This window comes from Merops nubicus, unplaced genomic scaffold (genome assembly GCF_000691845.1).
Source record: "Merops nubicus isolate BGI_N331 unplaced genomic scaffold, ASM69184v1 scaffold9923, whole genome shotgun sequence".
Lineage (NCBI taxonomy): Eukaryota > Metazoa > Chordata > Aves > Coraciiformes > Meropidae > Merops > Merops nubicus.
The window spans coordinates 32,242-59,640 of NW_008599616.1; the positions used below are offsets into that span (position 1 = coordinate 32,242).

The 27,399-nt window shown below is 39.5% G+C and overlaps 1 protein-coding gene across 1 annotated transcript in view; it reads right to left on the reverse strand.

Annotated features, from left to right (window-relative positions):
- The window catches only part of LOC103770201 (synaptotagmin-1-like), a 54,487-nt gene that overhangs the window by 19,129 nt on the left and 7,959 nt on the right, over window positions 1-27,399 (reverse strand). Inside the window, exon 2 of the mRNA XM_008937453.1 lies at window positions 708-892. Coding sequence (XP_008935701.1) covers window positions 708-892 — 185 coding nt within the window. The remainder of the gene's footprint in view (window positions 1-707; window positions 893-27,399) is intronic.

Below are 27,399 nucleotides of genomic sequence, written 5' to 3' on the forward strand. Positions count from 1 at the left end.
CATGAAAAGGATGCTGCTCAAAGGGCATTACTGTAATCTTTTCCTCCAAATTAGGGGCTGGAACTAGATGATCTTTAATGACTCCAACTAAACCATTCTATAATTCTATGACTTGCAGCTACAAGTATGGCCTGTTATTTTTAATCTCCTCCTCTTTAGTACAAAATTAATTCTCCTAGCATAATTTCATTGCGTACTTGTGCTCTTCCTTTTTGATTGTTCTCCTCTTTTTCTATGCTTCTCATTTTTTCTTCTATGCAGTTGTTTCTTTCTTTGCAGACCTTCTCCTTTTCCGAAAAAGGTATTTACAGTGCAAAGCTACTTTTGTTTATCATGACAGCTCAGTAATACTGCTAGAAAGATATGCAAACACTGTACTAGGTCCTGGTCAAAGTCTTGAGAAAGGACAGTGAAAACTGCACACATTTGCTTCATTTTGGGGACAAAATGATACACACAATAAACTTGTCCCTTTCAGATGAGTCATTATATGCCTCCTCATTGTTTTTTTTTCAGCAGACTGCTGACTGCTTTATCAGTGGTGTTACACCCAGATTCATCTTTTGTGATACTCTTGAGAAGATGCTGTCAATCAGTTCCCCTTCACAGAGCCACTAGTGAGGCAACAGGCAGAACTTCTTCTAGACACACCAAACAGAAACCTTCAAATGCAACTCAAGAGTTAAAGAAAAGGAGAAGTACTTTACCTGGTCTTTCATGGTTTTCCCTAAATCTTTAACATCTTTCATGTTAATAGCATTCTTCCCTCCCTTCTCCTTTCCCTTCTTCTTGTTCTTCTTTTTGAACAAGCATTTCTTACAGAGACAAAAGCAGCAGGTAAGAATTAATAGGACTGCAACTATGGCTATGGCTATTAAGGCCCAAGGTGGCACTGGAAGAGAAAAAGAAACACACACAAAAAGAGGGTGGTAAACTGTTAGTAGGGTTAAATTTAGAAAAAAGCACATTTCATGCACAGCTAAACCTTATTAACAAAAATGCCTTGCAGAAATACCTGAAATCCTTTTTAAAATATTCTGTACATTTGTCCCAACTGAGCATTTGCACACACAACGCCAATTTAACACATCTATCTATTTATGTGGCTGGTGACACCTATCAAACTCACTTGCAGCTATTTTGATTAATCAACCATCTGAAAACAATACATCCCAATAATATATACTGGGCGTAGCTGTAAGGTACTCAGGACATTTAGGCAAGTAGGCGCTTCTTTCTTTAATCTTGTCCCCAACCCACCTGTCATTATGGCTGAATTGGGTGGAGCTGACAGGGAATTTCCCGTTTCTGGAACACCACCTGATCCAAGCAGGCAGTTTTAATGAACATCCCTTCTTCTCTGCCCACTGCTCTACTTGACAGATGCACAGACTCCTTGCCAACAGACGCAGGACAAGGTCACCAGTAAAGGCTGACTGAAGACAAAGGACTGTCCCATCCAAAGGTATTTGCCCTGCTCACCATCGTGCCCTGAAGCTAGTAAAGTTTCATTACATAGCTATATTCTCACCTATACTTTACTATAAATTAAAAGCATATGTTCTGTTTATTCATTCAGTTCAGGATGCTGGATGTGGCTGAAGCACTAATAAAAACCAAAGAACACTTACTATGATAAAATGGTCTTGTTAAAGACACTGTTAAAATTTTTTTTTTTTTTTTTTAAAAAAAAAAGGAATTAAGATGAAATAAAGACAGGTACACCAAAAGGGAGTCATCTTCATAGAAATCAGCTTTAATGACCACTGGTCCCCACAGTCACCCAGAACACCTAACAAAATTTAAATCTTGTAAGCTGTCATTTTCTAAACATCTCTAAATGCACTCAGTCTATCAGGGCTGCAAGATCCTCTCTCAGTGCATTACCTAAAGGTCTCTAGTATGATACAGAGCAAAACGGAAGAGTGACTCAAATTTGACATGTTGACGTCAGTGAATCACAAAAGAGAATGGACAGTATAAATTCAGAAAATTAATTGCTTAAAGGAGCTAAGCAGTGTTAAGCATGGTCACACGAATTTCCACTACAAATTAACAGTTCAGGAAGATGAGGGAGAACCTAAACCTCCCTTGCTCTATGTTTAATAACATTTTTTTCTAACTTTTATTCAAATGTCCTTGGTGACAGATACAAAAATAATGCAGGAGAATAGTTAAACAATAATTTCTGTAATACTTTCATGCTTCCAAATGTTCATTAAATGCAGCTGCTATAAAAGGGAAGCTGTACCATATGTAGAATAAATGAGAGCTGATTACTAAACGAATGTTAAAAGATAAACACTGAAGAGATTAACAGCTGTTTATAGGATATATTTTATGGAGTCAGCAGCAGCAATTCTGCAGTTAAAGTTGCATTAGATCTGCACTTACCACAACTTAAAAATCTGTATTTCATGTATTAATGATCTTGTTTTGTCTTCAATTCTGGTGTGGTGGAGGCAATACTTTGTAGCACAACTGACTCTCCTACATATTTTATATGTAAAACCATTACCTTTCACAGGCAGTGTGTGCTCTTCTCAAATTCTAAACTTCATGTGTACTTAGTCTATTAGACACTTAGCATCTGAAACGGCATTTACATAACACTAGATATCTGAGCTAATCTACAGCAGTTATGTTAATATAAAACGAATGCTTTGCCAAAATTTACCAGCTATTTGTTTTGCTGCCCTGAACAGCAGTACTTGAAGCATGATGCCAGAGAATATGGGGAACAGCAAGAATACGGGATAGGGTTCTGCCAGCAGGATGGCACTGTGGGAGGAAGAAGAAGGGTGCATTAAATGTGGGTAAGCTGGGAAAACCAAGGAGCTGAGGAGACAGGGAATGTGAGAGTTGATAGGATATATGCATATGGATACTACAGATGAAAAATCTTGATAGGTAGTGATGTGCCTAGTAGGTAGGTAGGTGCCTTTGTGCCGAAACTGTTGTGTAAAGTGGTATTCTGGCACTACTGTCTCAGTTCTTTGGAGCATGAACAACGTAGGGTGCCTTGGGGAGTGTTTGAAATGCTTACAGATATCTCAGCTTCTTTTTTATATTGCATTGTCTGTTCTCATCTGTTTGTAATTTAATTTCACCCAATAGCTCTTGTGATGCAATTAAATTATCATCAAATTAATATCTGAGACACCAAGAATTATGCAGAATGCCTTATTTATCTCTTCAAAGAAAATATGCTTCCTTTGCCATTAACATAACATAATCAATAAAGGAAAAAAATTGGGTTAATCCAAAATTTGAACATTTCCAAAACAAATTAAACATTCAAGTCTGAAAAAGCAAAAAGGGACGGATGTTTTTCCCCAGTGAAAGTGTACTAACTCTGTCAAGGAGATGGCTCATCTGAACATTGCCATGGACAGAGACTGCCCAATCAACAGATGCAAATTTTGGGTTTAATACAAATGAAAGAAGCTATCCCTGGCTTTAAAGTCATGTTTGTTTCCTTCTAAACGCATTACGTAAATAATTTTAAATGTTAATCTTTTTACATAGTATAGACAAGTTTTTCCAAAATTACTAAAGACTTTGAGAGTTTTCATACCTGTGATCCCCAATTCGTGATGCTGCCAGAGGAGCCTGAATTACAGAAAAAGGTAAGTTTTTACAACTAGTTTTCTATAAAGTCATCTCAAGGTGGACAGGCCAGAATGAAATTACTAATGTCACTAGTTACTTTGGAAAATTCAAGCCTACGGCCTTTAAGTTTTCAGCATTTTTACCAACTGTGAATTATATCTATAAAAACCTTACTAATGGTATATGAACTTTTTTGGAGATTCATATTGGTTAATTCCAGTTGGACTTACCCACACTTGCAGAAGATTTTTGAAGAATTTAATTTTCCCAGTGTTTAAATGGACAACAAAGGGAATCAGCCATTTGAAGACTACCTCCATCTGTATTAAACCAGCTTGATCAGGTCCCGTAGTGCAGTTTGAAACCTCAAACTGAGGTCTTTGGACATGATCCATTGAATAAAAGAACTCTGTGGCAGATGAAGCAGGGTGAATGACATGAAAAATGAAGATTCTAACCAAATGACCGAGGTGTCAAGGAGTCAGAAGCTTCTTGTGCAACTTGTTTTACCCAGTGCCTGCACAAGGGGGTGCTTTGAAACAAGCAATAGTTACCTATGTGATCAAGGAAAAGCTATTGGTTTCAGGTTAATTAATACATGTGTGTAAACTTTATGATATTTTATGATGATTTTATTTTATTTATATATTTTCTCTGTTCTGCTCCTGTGGGCAAATGAAGAATACTTATTTTGAAGAAGCTGTCATGAATCACGATGTCATTTGGTGATTCTACAAGGCTCTTAAAGACAAATCTATTGGAGGGGGTGTGCACTCTAGGACTTCACTCAGAAATGCAGGAATGAAATCTATCTGTAAGAGGAGAGTGGATAGAAAATGAAACACATGGCTTACTCCTGAGCAATAGCAGGGCACTGAAAAGCGTAAGCTCTAGGATTGTGTTAATAATCAAGGCATTTTGGGTAGTGATTTTACATCCGTCACTCACGCTCAATACCAGTCAGACATGGATGCAGCTAAAGGAGTTGTGAGCTCTCTCATCCATTTCTCTTGCTTCCCTCCCACTAATGCCAGCCAGGGTTGTGTGCATATTGTGGGTGATTTGATGCATTTCACAAATACAGGAGCTGTACTTACATCACCATTTTAGTTTGGGTTTAGGAGTGCATTTATGAGCCCTGACTCCAGACCACACCTATGTACCATGCCTGGACTCATATTATGCAGAGATCTGAGAGGGCACGATGGACTAAACAGGACTATATGCTCCCAGAGCTCACCTAACAGTGTCCCAACTGCAAAAAGCACTTGGCCCATGGGAGCAAACCTAAATTGAAGCATTACCCCCCCCAAATTCTGCAGCACAGCCTGGGTCCTCAGGACTGACCGCTTCACTCATTTGCTTCTACCCCACTGCACTAAATATAGCTTGTGTCCCAACCTGCTGTTAAATGCTGTCCCACCGAATATGCCAGATTCAGAGGAAAGGATGTATTACTGAGTTATTCAATTTATGAGCTACAAATTATGCCCTTTATATAAAGATATTCTTACTTGCCCTTACATACAATGTTTGGAGAGCTACAGGCCTTGGGTCTAAAACTGACATTCCCTTTAGATGATCTAAAATTATCAAATGCCTCAGAGAACATTTGACTCCAGAGGAAAGACAGTAAGAGGGAAGTCACAAAACGTGTAACAGCATCAAAGTGCTGCAGTCTGTAAAAGATGGTAAAATCCCTCATCCTAATAATTTTCTTCCCTTTATGTGTGCAAGGTCAGAGGAAACTTTATTATCTTAGAACCCAAGGAGAGGGAAGGTCAAGGAAGAACTGAAGAGAGCAATTGAATTAGGAAGTGAAGACTTCCACACCAAAAATGCCGTCCCACTGACAACTTCCAATTAAGCAATTAAGCAGCCCCCATTTAACCCATGACAGCAAAGGACTATCAGATGATGTCAGCTTCCATATTATTCTGCCAAGGAGGCCCATGGCGTGTCAGAATTGATAAATATTAATAATCTCTGTCTCCGAGGGGATACGACACTTAACAGGAAACTGCAACTGCCAAATACTTGTATGTGTGAAGTGCACCACATTAATCTTAATCTCTGTCAGCCTGAACATGAGAGCACTAGCAGTTTTCCTTTACTAAACCATAGTTTTACCTTAGGTTTCTGCACTTACAGCTTCTAATCAGGAAGCAAACCCCATATATAGCCATATTCAGAACTTATAGATATGATATATCTATATATCTGTATATAGATATTTATAGAAACTCCCCAGGGGCCACGTTCTGCGAATCAATTTGACTTTCATTAGAATTTACTTAAAGAACACATACCGAAAGCACAGACCCAGGTAATAGATACTATTCACAGCTGAAGGAATACCAAGGTGATTAAGATAAAGAAAAGGAAATGCTGATACATGGTAAAATGACTTGGAAGTGAGAAAGATAAAAACTGCAAATACAAATACCAATGATTTAAATTCTAGCCTTCAGGCTTATATAGTTACATTTTCACTCCAAACGTTCTTATGTATGGTCTCTTGCTTTAATAATGTTTGGAAGATATTATTTTCATGTTCTTACACCTACCACAGATTTTTTTATGTGTTTCAGGTTAATGATGCTACTTCTGACCCATGACTAGAAGGAACCATTACTAAGTGTCTTAACAAATGCTCTCATGGTAACATTTTTCCCCGCTTCTCTATTCTTTGAGCATGTGGAGTTGCATAAGACTATCTCTATGAATAGTTTATGGAAGTTACTGAAGCTTTAACAGAGCTAAGAGATGTGTGTTTTGACAGTAAAAGTTGCCCACATGCAAAACAGTCTGTGAAAGTTCACTGATCAGATGGGCTTCACTCATTGAATATACTCCTGCCTATAGCTTCTTTGTTAGACATTATAATGCAAAATTATGCAAATTTTGTATGACTGAACATTCCAGTCTTTACAGATAAATTGACACTGAATTCAGCAGTAATCCTAGATATGGCTACAAATTTAGCTGAGATGCTTGGGCTGCCTGAGAATCTGATGTGCCTACTGCATGCTTGCAAAGTTGGAAGTCAAAATGCATAAAATGACTAAAATATTTACCTGAAGGCAAACTCACACTGACTATTGGAATTTGAAGGTCATTTATTTTTATTATTGCTGGTATTAATTCCTCTTTTAGGGCATGTGATAGGTTCTCTGTCATGGGAAAACACATATACCCAACAGTGTATTTTCTTTCTGCAGAGCAGACTCTGTTGCTCGCTTGTACACGCTCGCTCTCTCTCTCTCTCTCTCTCTCTCTCTCCTTTCCAACATGTTTTTCCCCCTTCCTACCCAAATTCCTCACTGCTCACTCATAAGCTCCTCTCTCAAGACACATGAGAATTAAAGCAAGGCAGAGGAGTTTCAAGGTGAGACAGTGATGGTGAAGCAGCCAGAGCAAGGAATTGAAACTGTTAAGATGTCTCCTTCTTGAAGGTAGTATCTCAGAGAGATGGTAAAGGCCTTCAAGCTCAAATGTCAGGTTTCATCCCCATAAATGCTAAAATGAAAACAGCTCCTCTGTTAATATGTGTCTTTTCTCCCAAATGAAAATGAAACAATATGAGCAAAAGAGAGTTAATACGGACCTCTGCTCTGCTGGCTGTACCACTGCTGGTTGTGGCCACTCTTGGGCTCATTTTCAGCTCAGCCACCATTGCACAGCCTCCTTGGGGGCCAACACAGCTCCTCAGGAAGGTCCCTGCTCTGACAGCCGGCTGCTCTTCCCAGCAGTGCTGTGCTGTTGCAGAGCTGTCAGCTCTCCTCTAATAGCTCTCAGCCCTCCTGCCTGCTCCCACCTTCCCCTTCCTCCAGCAAAGACAGATGTTTCTCCCACAGCCTTCTATGAAGGAACAATATTCCCCCCCGCCCCGCACGCAATGGCACAGAGGAGGATCCAGCAGCCCAGCTCCCTGCTGCACGGCGTGTCCCTTGTGAGAGGCTTCAACGCTGGCCAGCGTGACAAAAAAAACCAGCCTCCCCTTTCAGCCAAAACCTCTTGGCCACGTACTACAGAAAAAGTGTAGGTAAGTAAATAATATTTTTAGACTGATGCCTCCTAACAGTTCATATATCTACTGCCATAAACTTTTAAAATAAAATAACTGAATTCAGGCTCTAGGTGATTGCCAGAGAAAGCACTGGGCAGACTGAGGAGCTGGGGAAGATGAAGAAAACTAAAGACTCCAACCAGACCTGAAAGCCAGGCAGGTTTGCTGAAGGCTTTCAAAAAACTGTATGCACCAACACCAGTTGATGACAAATACTTTCCTGAGAAGGGACAAAAAAATCCATGGGGCTAATATTAAACTCTGATGAACAAATCTGTAGAAGCTTGAGATGACTGCTTTCCCTTGTGTGAACAACTGTACTTTGTGGTCAAAACACATTTCACTTATCCTGTGACATATAAAATGTGTTGTACTTCAAATTTCTATTGATAGTCTGAAGGGCAAAAAAACCACAGTAAAAAATAAAGTTGTGCAACTCTGACTTGGAACTGGAATCTTCAAAGGGACAAAATACTCCAGTCATATCAATCCTGGGACTCAGAAATCAAGAGAAGAAAACTCAAAAATAATGAAACTGATGGGAAAAAATAAATTACACCCCTACATATTTGATTTTCTTAGCTGATTTCACTGCATGTGATGAACATTGTTGTTGTTCTACCTTTGCAGTTTTTGGATACCTGGAAATGTTATTTGTGTCACATTTTCAATGTTTGTCCTGCAAATATGAGTGCCAGGGTTGTATTTCAGTTTTCAAAATGGGAATCACATTTCTTGCATAACAGAATTAGTCATGCATAGTACATTTTCAATGTTACAAGTTCTAAAACTAGGCAAAAAACTCTGTTGCCAAGGATGGTAAAGCTAATTTGGCACATTTTAAAATAAAATATTACTCGTGGTAAAGTCCTTTAAAAAAAGGAATCAATCTGTGATTTATCACAAGATGAACTTTCAGAAACTATATCTCTGTGCAATCCAATGTTTTTTTAACATATACAAACTTCACAGAGGATGCTATCACATGATGGATTAAAGTTTAAAGAACAACTACTATTAAAAGAGTTAACAACTAATGGAGTAACACACCAAGTTCCCACTGAAAGTAATAGCCACTTTCATTCCTTACTGAGATTTAATATTAATTTAGAAGGTCCCAAATAAAAATGACTCATATACAGCACTTTTCATCAGTAGTTCACAAAATGTCCTATAAAGGAGGCAGGTAATAATATCCAAACTGCAGAGATGCAGACATTAATACATACAGAATAAAATTACCTTGCTTAGCATTAAATAGGAGACACTGTGGGAGCACTGGTCTACATTACTGGCTGGTTTGATGCACAGGAAAGAACAGGGGCTTCACTTGCTGCAGGTACATTTCCAGGGCCATAGATCCCTGCTACATCTTTGCCAGCAGCAAAGTTAATGTCAGCTGCAGGTCCTAGACATGCACTGCACAAGGGTAGAGGTCCAGGTGTTGGAGGACACCATGCACATGTTGCAAACAAGCGCACCAGACAGCAGCCTGGCGTGCAGCATCAACTTCAGATCTCACCAGAGGATGCACCTCAAGCACCACCATGGGATGCACACATGTTGTGTGGCTCTTGGTACTACAGGGGCAACAAACTCACCCCCAGAAGGATGGCCTCCATCACACTGCATGACTAGCGTTGAGAGCCCTGTGTGACACCAGAGGTGCCCCAGGCCTCAGCGCCAGGCCCCTCAAGGCTGTAATCTTTCCAACACACCTCACAAGCACCTCAGCTACTGCAGCACCAGGCACCTCCTTCACCCTGCGTCTTCCCAAGCAGCAAGTCAGAGGACCACTTCCAGATTTTCTGCATGGCCCTTTCATACAAAACAGTGCTGCTGAAATGGACTGAAACACAATGCTTCATACCCAGATGTGGAACAGTTACTGTGAGCCAGGTAATTACTGCCCCACAGAGCCTAATGACACGCTATGCTCTGAATTTACTCCAGGCTTGCAGAGTGTTTGGGACCTTAAAACCTAATTCTGTTTATCACTATAGATCTTTAGCTTAAACAAAGAAACTTAAGTTTCATTTGTCATGATGTGCTGCTGTGGTGGGTTGACTCTGGCTGGATGCCACATGCCCACCAAGCTGCTCTATTACTCCCCTCTTCAGCTAGACAAGGGGGAGAAAATACAATGAAAAGTTTATGGGTCAAGGTAAGGACAGGGAGAGATAACTCACCCATTACCATCATGGGCAAACCAGACTCAACTTGGGGAAATTAATTTATTAGCAATCAAATCAGAGGCAAATGTTGAGAAATAAAACTAAACCTTAAGAACACCTTTCCTTCACCCCTCCCTTCTTCCTGGTCTTAACTTTACTTCTGACATTCTCTACTTCCTCACTCCCAGTGGTGCAGGGGGATGGGGAATACCAGTTGTGGTCAGCTTATCACACACTGTCTATGCCACTCCCCTTTGTCCTCAGGGGGAGGTTTCCTCACACTCTTCTCCAGCTCTGGTGTGGGGCTCCTCCCACAGGAGACAGTCCTCCATTTTCTCTAACATCAGTCTTTCCCATAGGCTTCAGTTCTTCATGAATTGCTCCAGTATGGGTACCTTGCACAGGGTTCAGTCCTTCAAGAACAGACTGCTCCAGCATAGATTCTCACAGGTTCACAGGTCCTGCCAGGAACCTGTTCCAGTGTGGGTTTCTCGCAGGGTGACAGCCTCCTTCAGGCATCCATCTACTCTGGTGTGGGGTCCTCCACAGGCTGCAGGGGAATCTCTGTTCCGGTGTCCAAGGAGCACCTTCTCCTCCCCTTTCTTCTTAATTGATTTTGGTGTCTGCAGAGTAGCTTCTCTCACATATTCTCCCTCCTCCCTCTGGCTGTAATTGCTGTTGTGCAGTGCTTTTCTTACCCTTTCTTACTTATGTTATCACAGACACGCTACCATCGTTGGCGATGGGCTCAGCCTTGGCCAGCGGTGCATCTGTCTTGAAGCCAGCTGGCACTGCCTCTTGGTCACGGAGAAAACTTCTAGCTGCTTCCCACAGAAGCCACCCCTACAGTCCCTCCACTACCAAAACCTTGCCACACAAATCCAACACAGCCACTTCAATAATAATGTTTCACTTATTTAAAGCTTTTAAACAATCTTTTTTCCTTCTTAATTCCTGCCATCTTATTATCCAGCAATATTATAACCAGAATTCATATATTCAAAGCACTGAAGTATGGAATAGCACAAAATAAATACATAACATACTGATTAACCTACCCATTGAAATTGTCCTCCTGTTCATGAGCTTTGTTGCCAGTTCAGATTTTAATTTCCCTCATTATTAAAAAAAAAACTGGGTAAATACTAAGTGAAATTTACCATCTCTCCATGTGAAATAAGGCCAAATGTTATTTCTACCTTGTAAATAATCAAATTCCTTCTGTTCATAAAAAGTATGACATAATTTTGCTTAGGACTTGATCTTTTGCCTCTATCCATTACACAGTCCAGTAGAGCCATATTACTGACTTCAAAGAGATACTAAGCAGGTTCACGTATCTCCTTTTATCCATCTCTTGCTGACTGCTTACCCCAATAGGAAGGATACCACCATGCAGGCCATATCTTTCCCTCTGATTCTAAATTTTACATGGAATATATGAAGCAGCTGACCAGCAGAGGAACAAAGAGGTTCACAGTGTAGGAAGAAGAGAAGACAGGAGCAAAACAGCCAAGAAACCAAGTGACCAGTCCAATTCCAATTGCACAGCCATAAAACAGCACCACTATTACAGATGTAATCCTCCCTCTGCTCCCAGTTGTATTCATGCACCACCACCACTAAGGAGCTCTGCCCACAACGGACAGAGGGGGGCCCCTTCCAGTAACTAGATAGCAGAAAGAAAACACTCACTACATAAATAAGCTCACCCATTCTCTGCAGGCAGAGCCAGCTTTTATTCTGTTAACTTTAGAGGCATGATGTTAATGCTAAGGGAGGGGCACCTAGTGGTGATCTCCTAGTTGGTTCCTTCCCAAATTTGGCCAGGCCCTGCACGAAAACCAGTCAGGAAGGCCTTTCCTGCCTGGTTGTGGACATCATCCATATGTCAACCCTGATGCAGGGCTGGGCGTTTAGACCCCAGCAATTTAATCCACCCTTGAAAAAGCCTGGGATGATCCTGAGGTTGGCCAACAATGATTGATTTGGTGCACTGTATGCAGGTAAGGACTCATACCATGTGTCAAGTCATAGAGTGCACCCCTTCTGATAGGTAAGAAAAAGCCAAAAAAGACTTGTCTAAAGCACAGAACAATTTATAGATATATGCATTATATCTGCCATCCATTTATTGAAAAAACAGGTGTATTCTGCAGTTAAGAATCATCAGAGCAGTTAATTTCTAAAACTGATGAATGCTTTCAGACATAAAAGCCTTTTTTTTATTTTTTATTTTTTTTAATCACTTCCCACAGGAAAACTTCTGCATACTTAAGGATGGTAAGCAGTGAGAAAGGCTAATTTCTAATAAGTTTGGGAACTTTTTCATATCTCTAATGTCCAGAATGATTAGAAGAAAATAATTGTATAGCTGTGGTAGTGATAAATCTATTGTAAAAACAATCAAAGAGCAAACCAAATTCAATCTCCCTCTTCTAGATAGAGTTAAAGCTTTGTTTTTACATTTTTACTGTATCTTAGGTCAATTGCAGTATGTATGTAGGCAGCAGTTGTTTATATGAAAAGGCATATTTTTTGTGTGTGACAGTAATCTATCTGTAAAACCGTATTTCTTTTTCTGGGCAATAGTGTATGCTCAGTGAAATCAACTCAATATCTGCATTTCTTGATCTGCTATTTTAAATGTACAGATACAAATTAGAACAAGATTCTTTAATTAAATATTATCATTATTAATAGACACTCATTTGTGTGGGGGTAGTGCCTAAAGGCACTGACTGTGAAGAAACGCCTCAGCAGATTAGACATTGTACATGATGAAATAGAAAGCCAGTCTTGCCTGAGAGGCTGTACTGTGTAAGGTCCCAAGCCTGCATGGTGGGTACGTGCGCAGCTTGGTCTAACTGACTGCTCACAAGAGCTGTGCCCTCGTCCACACTGGGGTTGGACACTACTAGATCCAGGCTGTTCAAGCACATGGCCTAACACCTCCTTGTGTGCAATCCTTGTTAAATACCCCTTCTATCACCTCAGCAAGATCCTCCTAGGATCCTGTCCACCTAAGACATGTATGATCTCTTTTGGGAGGGGACCCAGACAGTCAGCATGGCACTTCCCTATCTCACCACTGGCCAAAGTTATGGCCATGACTGGGCCCTGAAACAAAGGAAACAGAAAACCAAAAGACTGTCTTTGGCCAGGACCCTCCTAAAGGAGTGCCTGAGCTGATGGTGTTGTTGAGGCAATAGGAGTTAGCCTCAGATAAACTTGGCTTCAACCATGGCGTGCTTTGGTCTTCTGGGTAATAGCTTTTAATAGGAATGCCCCAAATAAAATTTTGGTACATTCAATAGTTCTGGCCACAAAGTCCTGACTATTTTCTGCATAAATGGTTTTATGTCAAACACTTACATGCCAAACCCTCAGCATAAGATGAAATTCCCTATCCCCAGACACCACAACTGAAACATTCCACAAGGTTGTGACCTTTGCTTCTAGGCTATCTGTAACACCAAGAATGGCCCTATAATACTTAAGTGCAGTTGTTGGCAGGCACAACCAGCATAAGCCATGCACATGTTCATAGAGATCATCAATAAGATACACTTTGTTGGTCCACTGTCCTCTCAAATCTGGATGCAACCAGAATGGTCCCAGAAGTGCCCCAGACTTTCAAACGAAAATGTTTTCATGACTCTATCTAATAAGCAGAGGTGTTGATCAGGATATTTTTACCAGCTTTTCAAATTTCGAGGGAATAGGAACCAACAGCCCAGCTATCCCAAGCCTCATCCCAGTGCTGTGATGGGGAGAGCTGTTTCCAGAGCTGTTTCCTCACCTCTGCCTCAACAAGCATCACAAAAGATAACCCTCCTCAATTCCTCCCCACCAAGCCAAACTTCACAAGAAAGCACCACTGGCATGAATGTGCACAACAGCTTTTGCAGAAGTCTCCTCTGTTCTGTCAGCATATGGCTGTCACTATGAAGATATGTATCAGAAGATATTACAAAGACAAAAGTTTTGTGGAATCTCTATGTTATCAACCACACTGCTAATACGGAAAAAAGAAATCTGATTATTCACTGACCATATACAACTCAAGTCCCTTGAACAAAATGCTGTTTTCAGCTCCTATTTAAAAAAATAGCAGGCTCTGACCTTTCTCTTTTTAAGCATTTGGTTTTATTTTAAAAGACTGAAGCAAAGAATCTAAATATGGATTGTGCCCTTGCCTAGTACTTTGACCTCCTTTATTCTTCAAGAAGCTATGAAGGCCGCAACCCACATACCAGTAGAGGCCTCTGTAGGAAGAAATCTATTTTCAAGGTACACTTAAGGTTAACAGTCATGTTGCTCTTCTTTCTCAGAAGCTCATTTAGCAGCACTATTATGATGAGGAGGATGATGATTGATTACTAACTTTTGCCTTTTTGCACAAAGAGCACCATTCCTGATTGGCTAACTATAAATGCTGTAATAGTCATTAACTTTGTCACAGGAACCACTGCCAAAGTGATAAATAGATTTGGTTTACATTAGCTACCAGCTTAAAAGCATCATTTGACCTCATTTTTAATCTAATCAAATCTGGAGTTATGCTCCCTAAGAAAGAAGGCTATCTTTTTTAGGACAAGAACTCTGAGCCTTTTTTTTGGTCTCCATAAATACAAAAGATGAACTTTTTTCCACTGAGGTGACAATTCTCTTCAAAATGCTTTGTGCAAATGCTAGGCATTGAAGTTTTCCTTACTTCTTGTTCAGACTGGAAGAAGTTAAAACTGCTCCTAGAAGGCACTGAAAGTTACCTGTACAAGACCAGGGAAGGTGAGTTTTTTAGAAAAGAGGTCAGTGTGCTGAAGGAACCAAGAACACAACCTTTGCATATACATATTTGGAATTTCATGTTAGTATGCTGAAATCTACATCAAAATTACACGGTTGATGTACAAAAATAGCTCTTCAAGTCTTTGGAATGAAAAAGCTGCAGACTGCATTTGATCTTTTAATCCACATTTCCTACATACCACCTGCAAATTGTTTTTTATTTCTTTCCTTTTTATTTCTGTAAAGTATGAGTATAACACACTACTCTCTGTTACAGTGCTACTCACTTTGTCTACCTAGCAATGTTAGATGTTACTAATTTAGCATGTCTGGAATATATTTTTTTTTCTTATGTTGTGCTTCAGTCTTCTGCTAATTAGCCTAAATAATTAATTTACACAACCTCTAGTCAGTCCCTGTATTCAGCTAGGCCATGAGCGTGTGCTGCAGCTATAACCCAAAGCTGATAGCTTTGGTTTAGGGGATAATGTGGATCTCAAAGAAGCCTGGAAAGGACTGTTTTAAAAGCACGCACATAATCCTAGAGGACAGCACAAAATGTTCGCCTGAAGTGTGGATGAATACAGGCAGTTTGTCCCACTGCTATCTTTATCCCATTAATCTTATTTGCCATCAGCAACAGCAACTACTATCAGTTTGTCTCTTTAGATAGCAGCTCTCCCTAAAAATCTCACCCAGTACTTTTCCGTTTTTGTTTTTTTTTTTTTTTAAAATCTGACATAGAGGTGAAGTACGTCTCTGCAAGATTTGTGACAGAGGAACCATGAAGAAGACTCTTTTCATCAGCTTCTGTATTTTATTTGATGATTGTAGTTTATTCTAAAATTTAGCAATGTTGAGAATAGGAATCAGAAATATGATCTCTCCTCTTACGTTGGCTTATAGTTTGAATTATTTCCTACACAATGCCATGACTTCAGCATGAATTAGAAGATCTGTCATACCTTAGAGCTTCTGCTTTGACAAAGGAATTTAACCTAAGTCTCTCCATTTCCTGGAGCAGCACTAGAACTTTCAGACTAATATATAAAAAGTAGTGAGCTGTGCTTCATTCTGCTCCTACCACCATTCCCCAAAAAGACGGGCTGTAGGCATCTGCCCTTCAAAGAGCAATTTTAATTTCCCAGTGCGAAGTGGAAAGGAGAACCAGTTTGCTGCTGTGAGACATGTGCTGAGTGTTTCAGATGAAAACTCTCCATTTCAAACCCCTGCACTGTGATGGCTGTTGGACAGCCAGCCTGGGAGGATTTTCATTGTTCTGAGACCCCTTGATGCCCACCTGTGCTGAGTTTGAAGTCCAGCCATGTAATACTGAATGCAGGCTGCCTTCAGTAATTTGAGCTTTTCTCAAATTACGTCAGTCATTTTTCCTGGATATGACAGAAAGAAATAAATCCCCTCTCTCAGTCCCAGAGTATACCTTTCATTATCTGCAGTAGGTGTCAGTTTTACCTTATGCTGCCCAAATGAAAACCAGACACATTCTAGGAACTTACATTCCTTACGGGATCTAATTGTATGAGCTCAATTCACAAAGAGCATCCTTCTCCTCCATCTCTTTTTATAGTGTCCTATAGAAAAGCACTCAGCACAGATTGATCCTACAAGTACATCCAGGCCAGACCTCCTCCACTGAGTGAAGCATTCCTATAAGGACATATAGAAAGCTCAATGCTGAAATGTTACCGTCTTCTCTTCATTGGGAAGAGAATAGGAAAAAACCTTACACTAGCTCTGAAAATCAATTATTAGACATTCTTGTTTGACTTGGCTGCAGTAAATGGTCATCAGAGTTTGATTCAAAAATTCTATACTAGACTTGAATCTACAGCCTTCTGGTTGATAACACTCCATGTTCATTGCTTTTTTATGTTTGAATTGCTTTCTAAATGATGCTTATTGGCAAAGTCAGAGAAAAGTATTATTTTCCTTTTAAAGAATGAAAGCCAGGAGAGGATGACCTGCGGCTTCCTTTCAGGATCACAAAGAATGTCACTTAAACTTGGGAGTGGTCAGTCTAATCCCATGTCCCATGCACGCTTCTCTCCTGAGACCAGCATATTTCCTCTCTAGTAATATTTTGCTCCAGTATTTACAGTCAACCTTAGTAGCTGCTCTACAAGGACACATTTTCTTATTGCTGTTTAACAAGCACTGCATTCCCCTCATTGCTCAAGTGCATTCCACTTATTAAAATCATTTAATTAAACCCCATTCTTCTCATTGGATTAATTTTATTGCTACTGATCAAATAGGCTGAAAAAAATTATCAAATCTTAAAATTAAAAGTACACAGCAGAGTTCTTGCTTCTGTCTCTATATAAATACAAATGAACTTGAAGTGATTAACCCCAAGTTTGGCCAGAATAGAGAAGTAAAAATTAAGAGGGAATGCTGCAACTAAGCATAGGAAAAAGAATCCCTTCTGGAATTTGAAGTCAGTCTGCTGAAATCAAGGGCCATGATCCTGATAATTTCTATCCATCAAGGTTTCTTTTCCAGGTTCCCAACTCCTCTTGCAAGTATTCTGCCATTAACTAAAGAAGCAGCTGTGCTCTCTCCTAATAAGAACCTTGCAATAACTAATAGACAATTCATTTGAACCTGTAGCATCACCAGTAATGAACAGTTAATTCCCTGTCTCCTCAGAACTGAGTTAAGCTCAGAACAGAAAGGGAGAGGCACAAAAACGAAAATGGACTCTGTGAAGCATAAAGAAATAAAAATGAAAAGATCATAAAGAAAACAAGCACTGGGGGTAGAAGAGCAATCGATAAAGTCCAAAGCTTGAAAAGATTGTCTTGGAAAATAAGTACTCTAAAAGAATTTAAATAAGTACAAATGGAATTCTCAGAAAGATTTATGTGAAATAATTCTTCAGTGCAATTTCCTTTTTTCTTCCCCTGCATGATTGCCTCTTAGCCTACTTCACTTTCTGCGTATGGTGCCAGATGACAATAACAACATATTACTCTCTAAGTTATATATTCTCTTCCATAGTGATTATTCCAGCAAGCAAAAAGTTAACACATTTAAATGAATGCAAATTAGACAGTGGTCTGTTGTTGGATGAAAGCCCCTCAAAACAGACTAATAGTGACACAGAGATGCAACTTTGCATCTGCAGTCTAATTAAAACTAATCTAATTAAATATGGTGCATCTGAAAAGCAGCTTGAGTGCTGCAGAGAACACACAGAATTCCTTTTATACTTGGAAAGAGCTTCCAAGAGCCAGTGTGTCTGCCATTTCACTTTATTTGGAAACACTTTAATAGCAGGTGAGTAATCAGCAAATAAATTCTCTGTAGCTCCTTTGGAATTGTTCATTCACAGAAGCAGAAGCAGTTATAACGTATCCACAGATATATTACAACAGCAATGGAGGCCACATCAACTGGGGGAGCTAATGTCCCTTTACTAGGCAAAATGATACGGCTGGAAAAAAAACAAAAAAAGCTAGAAGCTGTAAGACATCTGTCAGCTTCAGTTATTAAGACAGAACTTAACTACAAAAAAAAAAAAACAAAACACCTCTTCAGGTGTGTTACATTACTGAGGTGAAGTTTTCCACAGCAAAACCAGGCACAATCAAAAACTTGTATTGTTCAGGGATTTCTTATAAAATATTCTTATTAGAGAATCCCTCTTTTCTCCTGGCAAATAAACATTCCAAAGACACTGTATTCAGTATGAAAACTTACTGCTCTGAATTGAAATTCTGCCATAAGCAACTCTAGCACTGAAAACTAAAATGGCCATGAGGTGATGAAATAATGTGTATAACCCTCTATCCAGTGTACAGTCTACAGGCTATGTGACCAATGTAAAAAAGATAAATTCCAGTTTTTTACCTTTTTTCTTTCCCTCTCAAGAACTCAGGTAAGAAACTTCATGTAAGAAAACTCTTAAAATGCCTGAACCAGCAATTCTGAAGATGAAAGAAGGTCAAAGGAGGACAAATCTTGATTAAAAGTTCATCATAATAGAATTCCATGACGTATCACAGTAGACAAAGATACTCTGCATATTCACACCTTAGAGAAATAGTCTGAACTGTCTCGATCCTATTGCAACCTAAAATAATCACGTTTACAGAAAGCCAAAGGTATTATGAAGGTATGGTGCTTGGCAGGAGTGGGAATCCATGCAGGGATCTCCAGATCTCATTGTTTTTCTTCTTTCTCCCTTTCTCAAGGCTCTGTAGATTACTACAATACTGAATTTAGCAATATGCAGATGGCTAAAATGTTGAATTCTAATATGTCCTTAACTCCACGGGACAGGTGTGGGTCTATATTGCTGGGAAATTCTCCACATCAGGCCACACTTTGTGTTAGAATGGATTAATGGAATGAAAGCATGCAAGAACTGTACCGAATATATGACACTACCCTAGAAGGCCAGCAAATTGACTCTTCCTACCATTTTAGATGAAATATTCACTGTATGATAAATGAAACAGGCTCGAGAGTAGAGCTCTGCAGACAGACCTTTTCTTGGTTGGTACCCTAACCAGTGAGCTGTTCACCTCACATAACACAGAAGCTAAGCCACTTTTCCCACAGAACGGTGTTCCCAAGTCCCTGGATCTCCCATGGAGAATATCTGTATCAGCATCAGTGAAAGATGAATAATTCCTTCTCCATGTAGTCTAAACTATAGCCCATAGGCTTCTCTAAGGGGTGAGATATGTGGGTTTACACTTCTTTAGGCTAAGGAAGCCATGTTCTTCCTCCTCTTATGATAGTTCCTTAGCAACTATCCTTACTACAAAATAAATTTGGTGACAACACTACCAGCATTTCCCTTTCCTTCTTTAGCCCCAATGTAGTCCTACTAGTTCCAAGAATGAAAAACCAACCTTCAAGTAAAAGAGCAATAGATAAGACAGATAAATTCCATAAAATTGGATCTGCTGTTTGAAAAAAAAATGTACATAGAGGGTTCTATTACCAAAAAGAAATCATAAATGATGAAAATTCTCAAAATTGTCCCATTAAAGTAATTTTCTTTGCTGCCTGATGTTTCTAGACAGGTAGAGCTCCGATTGAATTCTTTCAGTTGTAAATAGTTCCATTAATTTTACCAAAACTATGCTGAACAATGTTTGTAGAATTGTGTCTTCTGGTGAACTTACAAATACACAGGAAAAAGCATTGCATGTTTTTGACAGCATTCCTTTAACCTAGGAAAGGTAAGTGTGGTGATTCATAGAGGAGGGCTATCTAACTAAATCATAACTAATTTTCAAATGAAATGTCAGTCTGAAATTGCTAATCAAACAGTCATTTTCATGGTAGTTTTTCTACCTGCTGATGTGAAATTTACTCCACTGTAGAAGGCTGCAAAAGGCATCTTTCATAATTCAAAACCTATATTAAGGTGACGTTTATGTGCTGCACAGGATGTCACAGAGGCCCATGCAGCAAAATGAATTCCCCTTGTGAATACATGCACTAATGTGCACTGCTCTAAAGAGTCTTAGGGTAACAGTGACTTCAGAAAAATTGTGCTTTCTTTCTGTGGAAGTTTGAAATTAAAAGTATTCAACTTTGTATGAGGGAAATTTTATTAAGACCTAGATTTTCTTGACGTGGCATTTTACTGCAATATCACAGATTTCCTAAGGAATGAAAAGGGGACTGTCAGACATTCTTATTTTTATATCTTATTTTGATTTCGGTGCGATGTGGTGCTTTTAGAGTGTGGCACAAACACATAGCTGTATATATCAGCTCTGGGGTCCCCAGCATAAGAAAGAAATGCTCTGGACCTTGAGCAGGTCCAGAGGAGGGCCACAAAGATGATCCAAGGAGTTGCAGCACCTCTGCTATGAGAAAAGACTGGGAGGGGCCTTTTAGAGAGTGCAGTGATAAGACAAGTGATAATGGTTTCAAACTGAAAGAGGGTATATTTACATTAGATGTAAGGAAGAAATTCTTCACTCCGAGTGTTGTGAGACACTGGAACAGGCTGCCCAGAGAAGCTGTGGATGTCCCAGTCCCTGGAAGTGTTCAAGGCAGGTTGTATGGGGCTTTGACCAACCTGATCTAGTGGAAGGTGACCCTGCCCACGGGAGGAGGGTTAAACTAGATGACTTTTAAGGTCCCTCCCAATACAAACCATGCTATGATTCTATGATAAATGCCATTTACCTCCCTGCTGATGACTTGGAGATTCAATATTTCTGCTGTGGCTTCCACAGATTCAGCGACTGAAGAGTTAAAAACACCACCCCAAACTAAATCCTATTAAACAGCTCTCTAGTAAAAAAACTTTAATTATGGGCAGCATAGACTATATTTTGATTTATAACCCTTTTATCCATTTATGAAAGCAGTTTCTGACATGCATACCTCTTGCAAGTGGCCACTACTTATTTAATCGTCCTCACATGCCTTCAAGTTGATCCAGCTCACGCCAGGAAACAACCTTCTGGAAGCCAGTACTGCAACCAATTTTCCTTTGGCTTCTCTCTAACTTGGCAATGCTGTGATTTATCCTGGCTTGTCTCAATTGTTGATCCTTATCTGAGGTCATACACACTTTTTCCTGACTGCCACTGACATTGCAGGGTTATATGCAACACACTTTTTTTTCTCCTGTCTCTCCTTCCAAATATGTTGTCCAAGTAGTAGCATAGTCAGTAGCAGTTAGAAAACACCAGAGCAGGGATGAGGTTTCCAGTTCATGGTTCAGTGCAGGAATATTCAACATATTCATGGGGTAAAGAAGAACTACTGACAGGAGCCACGTTTATCTTGAGCAAAGAAACAGTTACTCCTACCCTCATGGGTTCTGTCACTGTGACAAGACAAAATTGTACATTTTATAGTACATTAGTCTTGAAGTTACTAAAAAATAAACAGCAGTATTCAGTCTGCTTTGCTAAAGTGTTAGTTGAATGATTTTCATTCCTTCTTAGAAAGCTTTGTGTGAAGTACAGGGAAAAGTAGAGAAATACTGTTTTATATTTATACTTTTTCATCAGGAGTATCCTATGGCAGATAGACAGCCTGGAAAATGGAGCAGAGAGGTACTGGCAGGGAGCCTTATGCCTCTTTCAGCCACATGTCAAAAAATATGTCAAAAAAAATTTCAGAGGCTTTAGCTTTCCTTTTTCCTCCTGTAACTGTACTCTCCACGAAAGCCTTAGTATGGAAAAACTGGTGGGTTTTTTTTTGTTTTGTTTTGTTTTGTTTTTGTTTTTGTTTTTGTTTTTGTTTTTGTTTTTGTTTTTGTTTTTGTTTTTTGTTTTTTTTTCTGGACCGGTAGAAACTGTAAATGAGAGGAGAAGGTGCTGCGTTATGAGAGAACCAGGGAAAAGGAAAAGAGGCAGTAGGTGAAAGATGGCGAGAAGAACTAGAGCTGTAAGTCACAAATTGGTTAGCGTTTACTTTCAGATCACAGATGTGACCTCTGATGCTTACAAGCCATACATCTTGTCAGCATACTCTGTAATAGTAATTCTCAGAACATCAGACCTATTGACATGGAGATTATGAAGACATACACTGTCATTAATGGTCATCTGTCTAGTGGAAGCAAATGTTGCACCTTCTTGGGGAAAGAATCACTGATTCCTTTTTTTCACCTTAGAAAAAGCAATTTTAAGTTCACCTAGCCTCAGGACAGGAACATAGATATTTTACAGCTCTCAGTTCTCCACTCCTCAAATGTCAGTACAAACAGAGCACGGATGGCGAACTCCTTTCTTTTCCTTGCCCCACAAAATATTGTGGGAAAGCAGGGAATATCAGCATTGCTTTGCTACATCAAGAATCCTCATTGACACTTGAGTGTCCTAATGGCTCCCAACCCTCAATCTGACAACGCTGAATGAGTAACAAACTGCTGTAATTCAATATCCTCACAATTTGGGTACAGTCTCATTAAGCCTGGGAACCGGATGGCAAGTACACTCCCTAAGAACTATATATTTATTTTAAACCCAGAAGAAAGCTAAACAACATCATCTGCCAGTATCCTGCATCCCTCTCAGGAGTAGAAAGTGGCACTGTGGTGGCCTGCTTCCCCCTGAGCTGGTAATGCTGAGAAACAGTGGTGGAGACATGCTGATGTAAGGGCTGCTGTACTTTGGAGGAAGCATAAAACCAATGTCCTCAGCTTTTGTGGTGATGAAAGATCCCCTGGGATTTTCCCGAAAGGATTGTAATGCCTTACAGCCCCATCCAACTCTCATTAAACTAAATGGAAAGAACCTCAATCACTTCTGTGGAAATTGGATGTTTGCAGAGTTGGCCCAAATCCCAAGTGAGGTAATTACATTCTTCTAACGGTTTCCACTGGAAAATTTCAGTCCCCCTGCCCCAAATGATTTCAAAGTAGCACTCTACTGATCATTTCAACTAAACAACTGCCCTAAATGCTGTCTTTTTTTTACAATAATCATGAAAATGTGTGTTGTGATAATAAGCCATGTGACAACTCTCAGCAAGCAGCCTACTAAAATGAAATGGAAGGTAAAAAAACTACACTGATATTTATGAAAGTCTGAAAACAAATTTGCTACCATACCATATGGGTGTGTGGTACATGTCTCAAAATTACATCACTTGTAGAGTTACAAACTTTTAAAACAACCATAGCTAAAGTAAAATTAATTTATATTAAAATGTGAATTAATGTAGCAGTTCATCAGGTAAATTGCAGCACGTATTAGAAATGTGTTTACAGTCCTCATACTCCAAACCACTTGTGTGTAACAAATTTAATTTGATGCACTATTCAGGAGCTTAAAGGTTAGTACACATTTAAATACATTACTGGATTAAATCTTTTGAAATTTTAAACTCTGCTGTGTATCATCTCAGCACCTGAACTCAGCCTGCATCCCCAGGTTACACTTGCATGGCTATATCAAGTAAGGATGTTCTTCTGTTGCCTTTCATGTTAATTAGAGGAGTGATGTAGGTCAAGAAAAAGACTTGAAAGCAAGAAAAAAACTGTTCACTAATTTGCACTCATCCTGCACTGCAGGTTTCAGCTAGCGTTGCTATGCTATTAGGGATTTGATATCACAAATTGTTTTATGTAATATGGACCCAATTTAGGGAACGGGTTGTTTGCTTTTAAAGAGGATACATTTTCTGTTCCTTTTCTACCAGGAATTACTGGTATTATTACTGGGATAAATATTCAGTTCAACAGAATAAAAATGCTTCTTGTCATTATCGTTATAAAATTATAGCTACTTTTCTTATTCTAGGTGGCAGTGAGAAGCAGTAGTGATGTTGGATGGATCCATGCACTCTGCAGAATCAAAGCCCAGCTGTCAGTAGGTTCCTAACAAAAATGAGCTGTTGCAAATCAGTGACGTTGCACAGTTTAAATACTTCAGTTAATGCATTAACTGAAGAGAAAAAAAATTTTTGTAAATAGTATCCCTCTTCCATTTTGTCTCTTGCCACATACCTGTATTTATATCAAGGAAAGCAGTACGCGTAAGCATTTTTGAACCATACAATCACGGCTAAATAAATGCATGGCTGTTTCAGAATAGTCCGAGTCAATTTTGACATGTTTCCATGCTATGTTATCATCATTAATGTTATGCTCTGAGTTCAGGAAACATTACGCTTTCTTGTTTGTACACTGGACTTCTCCACCCTCCATACTATTTTCTGTCATCTTGGCCACGCCGCTGTCCAAGGTCTTAAAACTCATCAATAAATATTTCACAAGGCAAGAGAGTTTAGAAATTTGTATTCTGGAAAAGTTTCCTATAAAGTGATTACCATCACCAAGTTGTAATCTCAAATGCTACACTAGGCTGAAATTTATGAATAGTGAGCTTGCCTTATCTTCCTCTGTCCTCCTTCCCTTGCCCATGCTGCAAATAAATACATACCCATGGCATATTACAAACAAACAACTGACTCTGGGGCTGAGACCTGAAATGTTGTATTCCAGCTTAGAGCATGTTTGCTGAAACTTGAGTACTGAGGTCTTAGAAAACATGCTAATATAGCTGGCTTTGGAGGAGAAGTGAGAAAGAAACCTAAACCAGAAACCAAAAGAAGAAACAAATATTTTGCTTGTGCCAATTTTTTATGTTAATAAATACATAAATGAACACAGAAGGAAAATAGAAAATTCAATGAACTCTGGTAAGGAAGGATCATAAAAGGATCTGAAAGAAAGGTATAAAAAATATTACTCAACAATCATGAATGTATTGCCTCTCTACAAACTGGTCCCTGTAAAAAAAAAAAAAAAAAAAAAAAAAAAAAAAAAGTCTGTCCCAGTCCTAGTCCTGGAGGTTTCCTCCCCACCAGGGTACAGACATGGGGAATGGTCCTGACACAGCTCTAGGTGGAGAAAGCTTCTCATGTGGAAATGACTTTCAATCCTATTAATAGCTCACCAGCTTTAGCATACTCCTTCTCCTTTCCTCTTCAAGGAGCTGCCACCCCTATTCTACTATGTCAAATGAATAGTTTGTGCAGCTGCTTCAAGCTGACAGCATGGGAGCTGCCAGCAAAGGCTGAGGAATATCATTCAGGTTGAACCCTAAAATACCTGAGCAACTCGTCTTCCTGAGACTAAAATAAATCAAAGGATCAGCCTGGAAAACCAACTTGTATCTGCCTTTCCTGCAGGAACAGCTAGGAAAGACATGCAGGATTCTTGGGGTCACACTCCCACAGGGGGCCTTCTGTGAGACATTTGTTTAAGAGAAAGGAGCCCCAAATACCCATTCACCAATTGCTGGTGTGGTCCAACAGCATTTCACAGCAAATTGCATATGCTGTCCATCAGCCAGGTCTCTGGTCCAGCGAGTTCCCTTGCTCTTTGTCAGATTGTACACTGACAGAAGGGAGTGAAACAATTGCTCTCAAAGGGAGAGAAATCAGGGCTCTATGCTGAGGGACAGTGTTTTCAGGCTGTAAATCTGTCTAGAAGCCTAACCTAGGGCTCTTCCTAGATATCAAAGTCTGTGAGACCAGTACCATTTCAGACACATCTCCCCCCAGTTTCTCCTTCTGGATAAACTGAGGCGTCCTGTTTCTGTGTCATTCTGAAGAGAACCAAGGCATTTAACTCATATTTGTGAATTTGACTTCCAGAGCTTGGTTCCTAAAAGCATCGTGTTCTAAAAGTAGAAACCCTGAGTGTTTCTGGAGCTCCTTATTAGATGTAGGTTGAAATGCCTTTCCCATCTGAAAGGGCAAACCTCATCTTTCATTTTGGCGGCTCTCACTGCAACAGGAAACAGTGCCAGCGACAGTACTGAAACATGCCCCCAGATGATATAGGGGCTGTAAGCAAATTAGGGAGCTCTTGCTGAAGTTGATAATTAAGATTAGATTCAGACTCAGAAACCTGCACAGGAGTAGGCAGATGGCTCGCTCAGCTGCCAGCTGGAACTCAGCCTTCATGAGGCAGTCATTCAAGTTCAGCAGCACAGCCTTCTTCTGTGGAGTCAGGGCAAAGCCTACCCATACCAAGTTCCTTCTGAAGATTTGAGGCCACCTCCACAGCTCTTGCAAACTGGCTGTTTGTTCTGGAAGCAGCAGAGATTTTCAGATCTAGACGAGTTCAAGATCTCACCTGCAATACAAGTCCAGACTAAAAAGACAAAAGGAATGCAAGAGAGGATGTTATGGACCTACAGCATTCCAGAAAACTCCTGTTGGTTGTCAGTGACTTAGTATTTCACCCACTTTGGCAGTCTGGACTTGATGACCAGATATCTTAAACACTTCATAGATCAATAAAGGAATTCTTGACTCTTTAGAACAGTTTAAATCCTTTTAAAAACATGTATCAACCAAAATAAGGTGGGTATTATATACTTATAGTCCCTCAGGGAAGACTTTGGTTTGCATAATTTTCAGCAGCAAACTCGCCCAGTTCTAAGTAGTATAGTTAATAACAACAAAGAATGACATTTTATTCTTCAGCTTACAATAGTGTCTTAGAATAACAGAGGCATCATTATCTACTCTGGGTTCTTATAAAGATGCAAGAGAATATCTTGTAGCTTGCCACAGTGTCTAGGCACAAGTATCCGAGGTAAGCTTGGAACATCAATCTTAAAAGTAATTCCTGTATTTTCATTGCCCATTTATACTAGACTTTTTAGACGCAATTCTAATAACCACAGTTCCAAGTGCCTTTTTTTTACTTTTATGCAGTATGTTGCTGAGAATCAGTCTTTAAATGTGTTCTCAATTTTAAGTTCAGATCAATCATTCCATGAACTCTCATTTTCAGAGCAAGATTACAAACTGAATTTTAAGAGATAACGGGTAATTTCTGTAGACACTTCATCTGCAGGTAAGTTTGAAAAAGACTAGCAAAGATTGTGTTTATTTTCTGCTTGTACACGTAATTTTAGCACACTTTCCCTCACACAAAGTAATGGAATTTTAAGATAAATTCTCAGTAGTGAAAGGAAGCCAGAAACCATGTTCAGTTTTCTGCTTGTAAATTGAATTCTCTACTCAATTTATAAGGCACTGGCACAACTTGACATATCTATAGTGCAATAAAATACCTACCGGAGTCACTGTAACATATAAAATAATAATCACAGTGATGTGCTAGAGCAGACCCTTGGGGGTACTCTGGCACCCCTTGTTAAATCCCTGTCACCAAACCTAAAGTAGGTGCTCACCCCTGCTTCTGCTATAGATGAATTTCATCCTCATGGCTGTTAAATTTAATCTGAACAGGATTTTTTTGTTTTCTTATATTTTACCGAA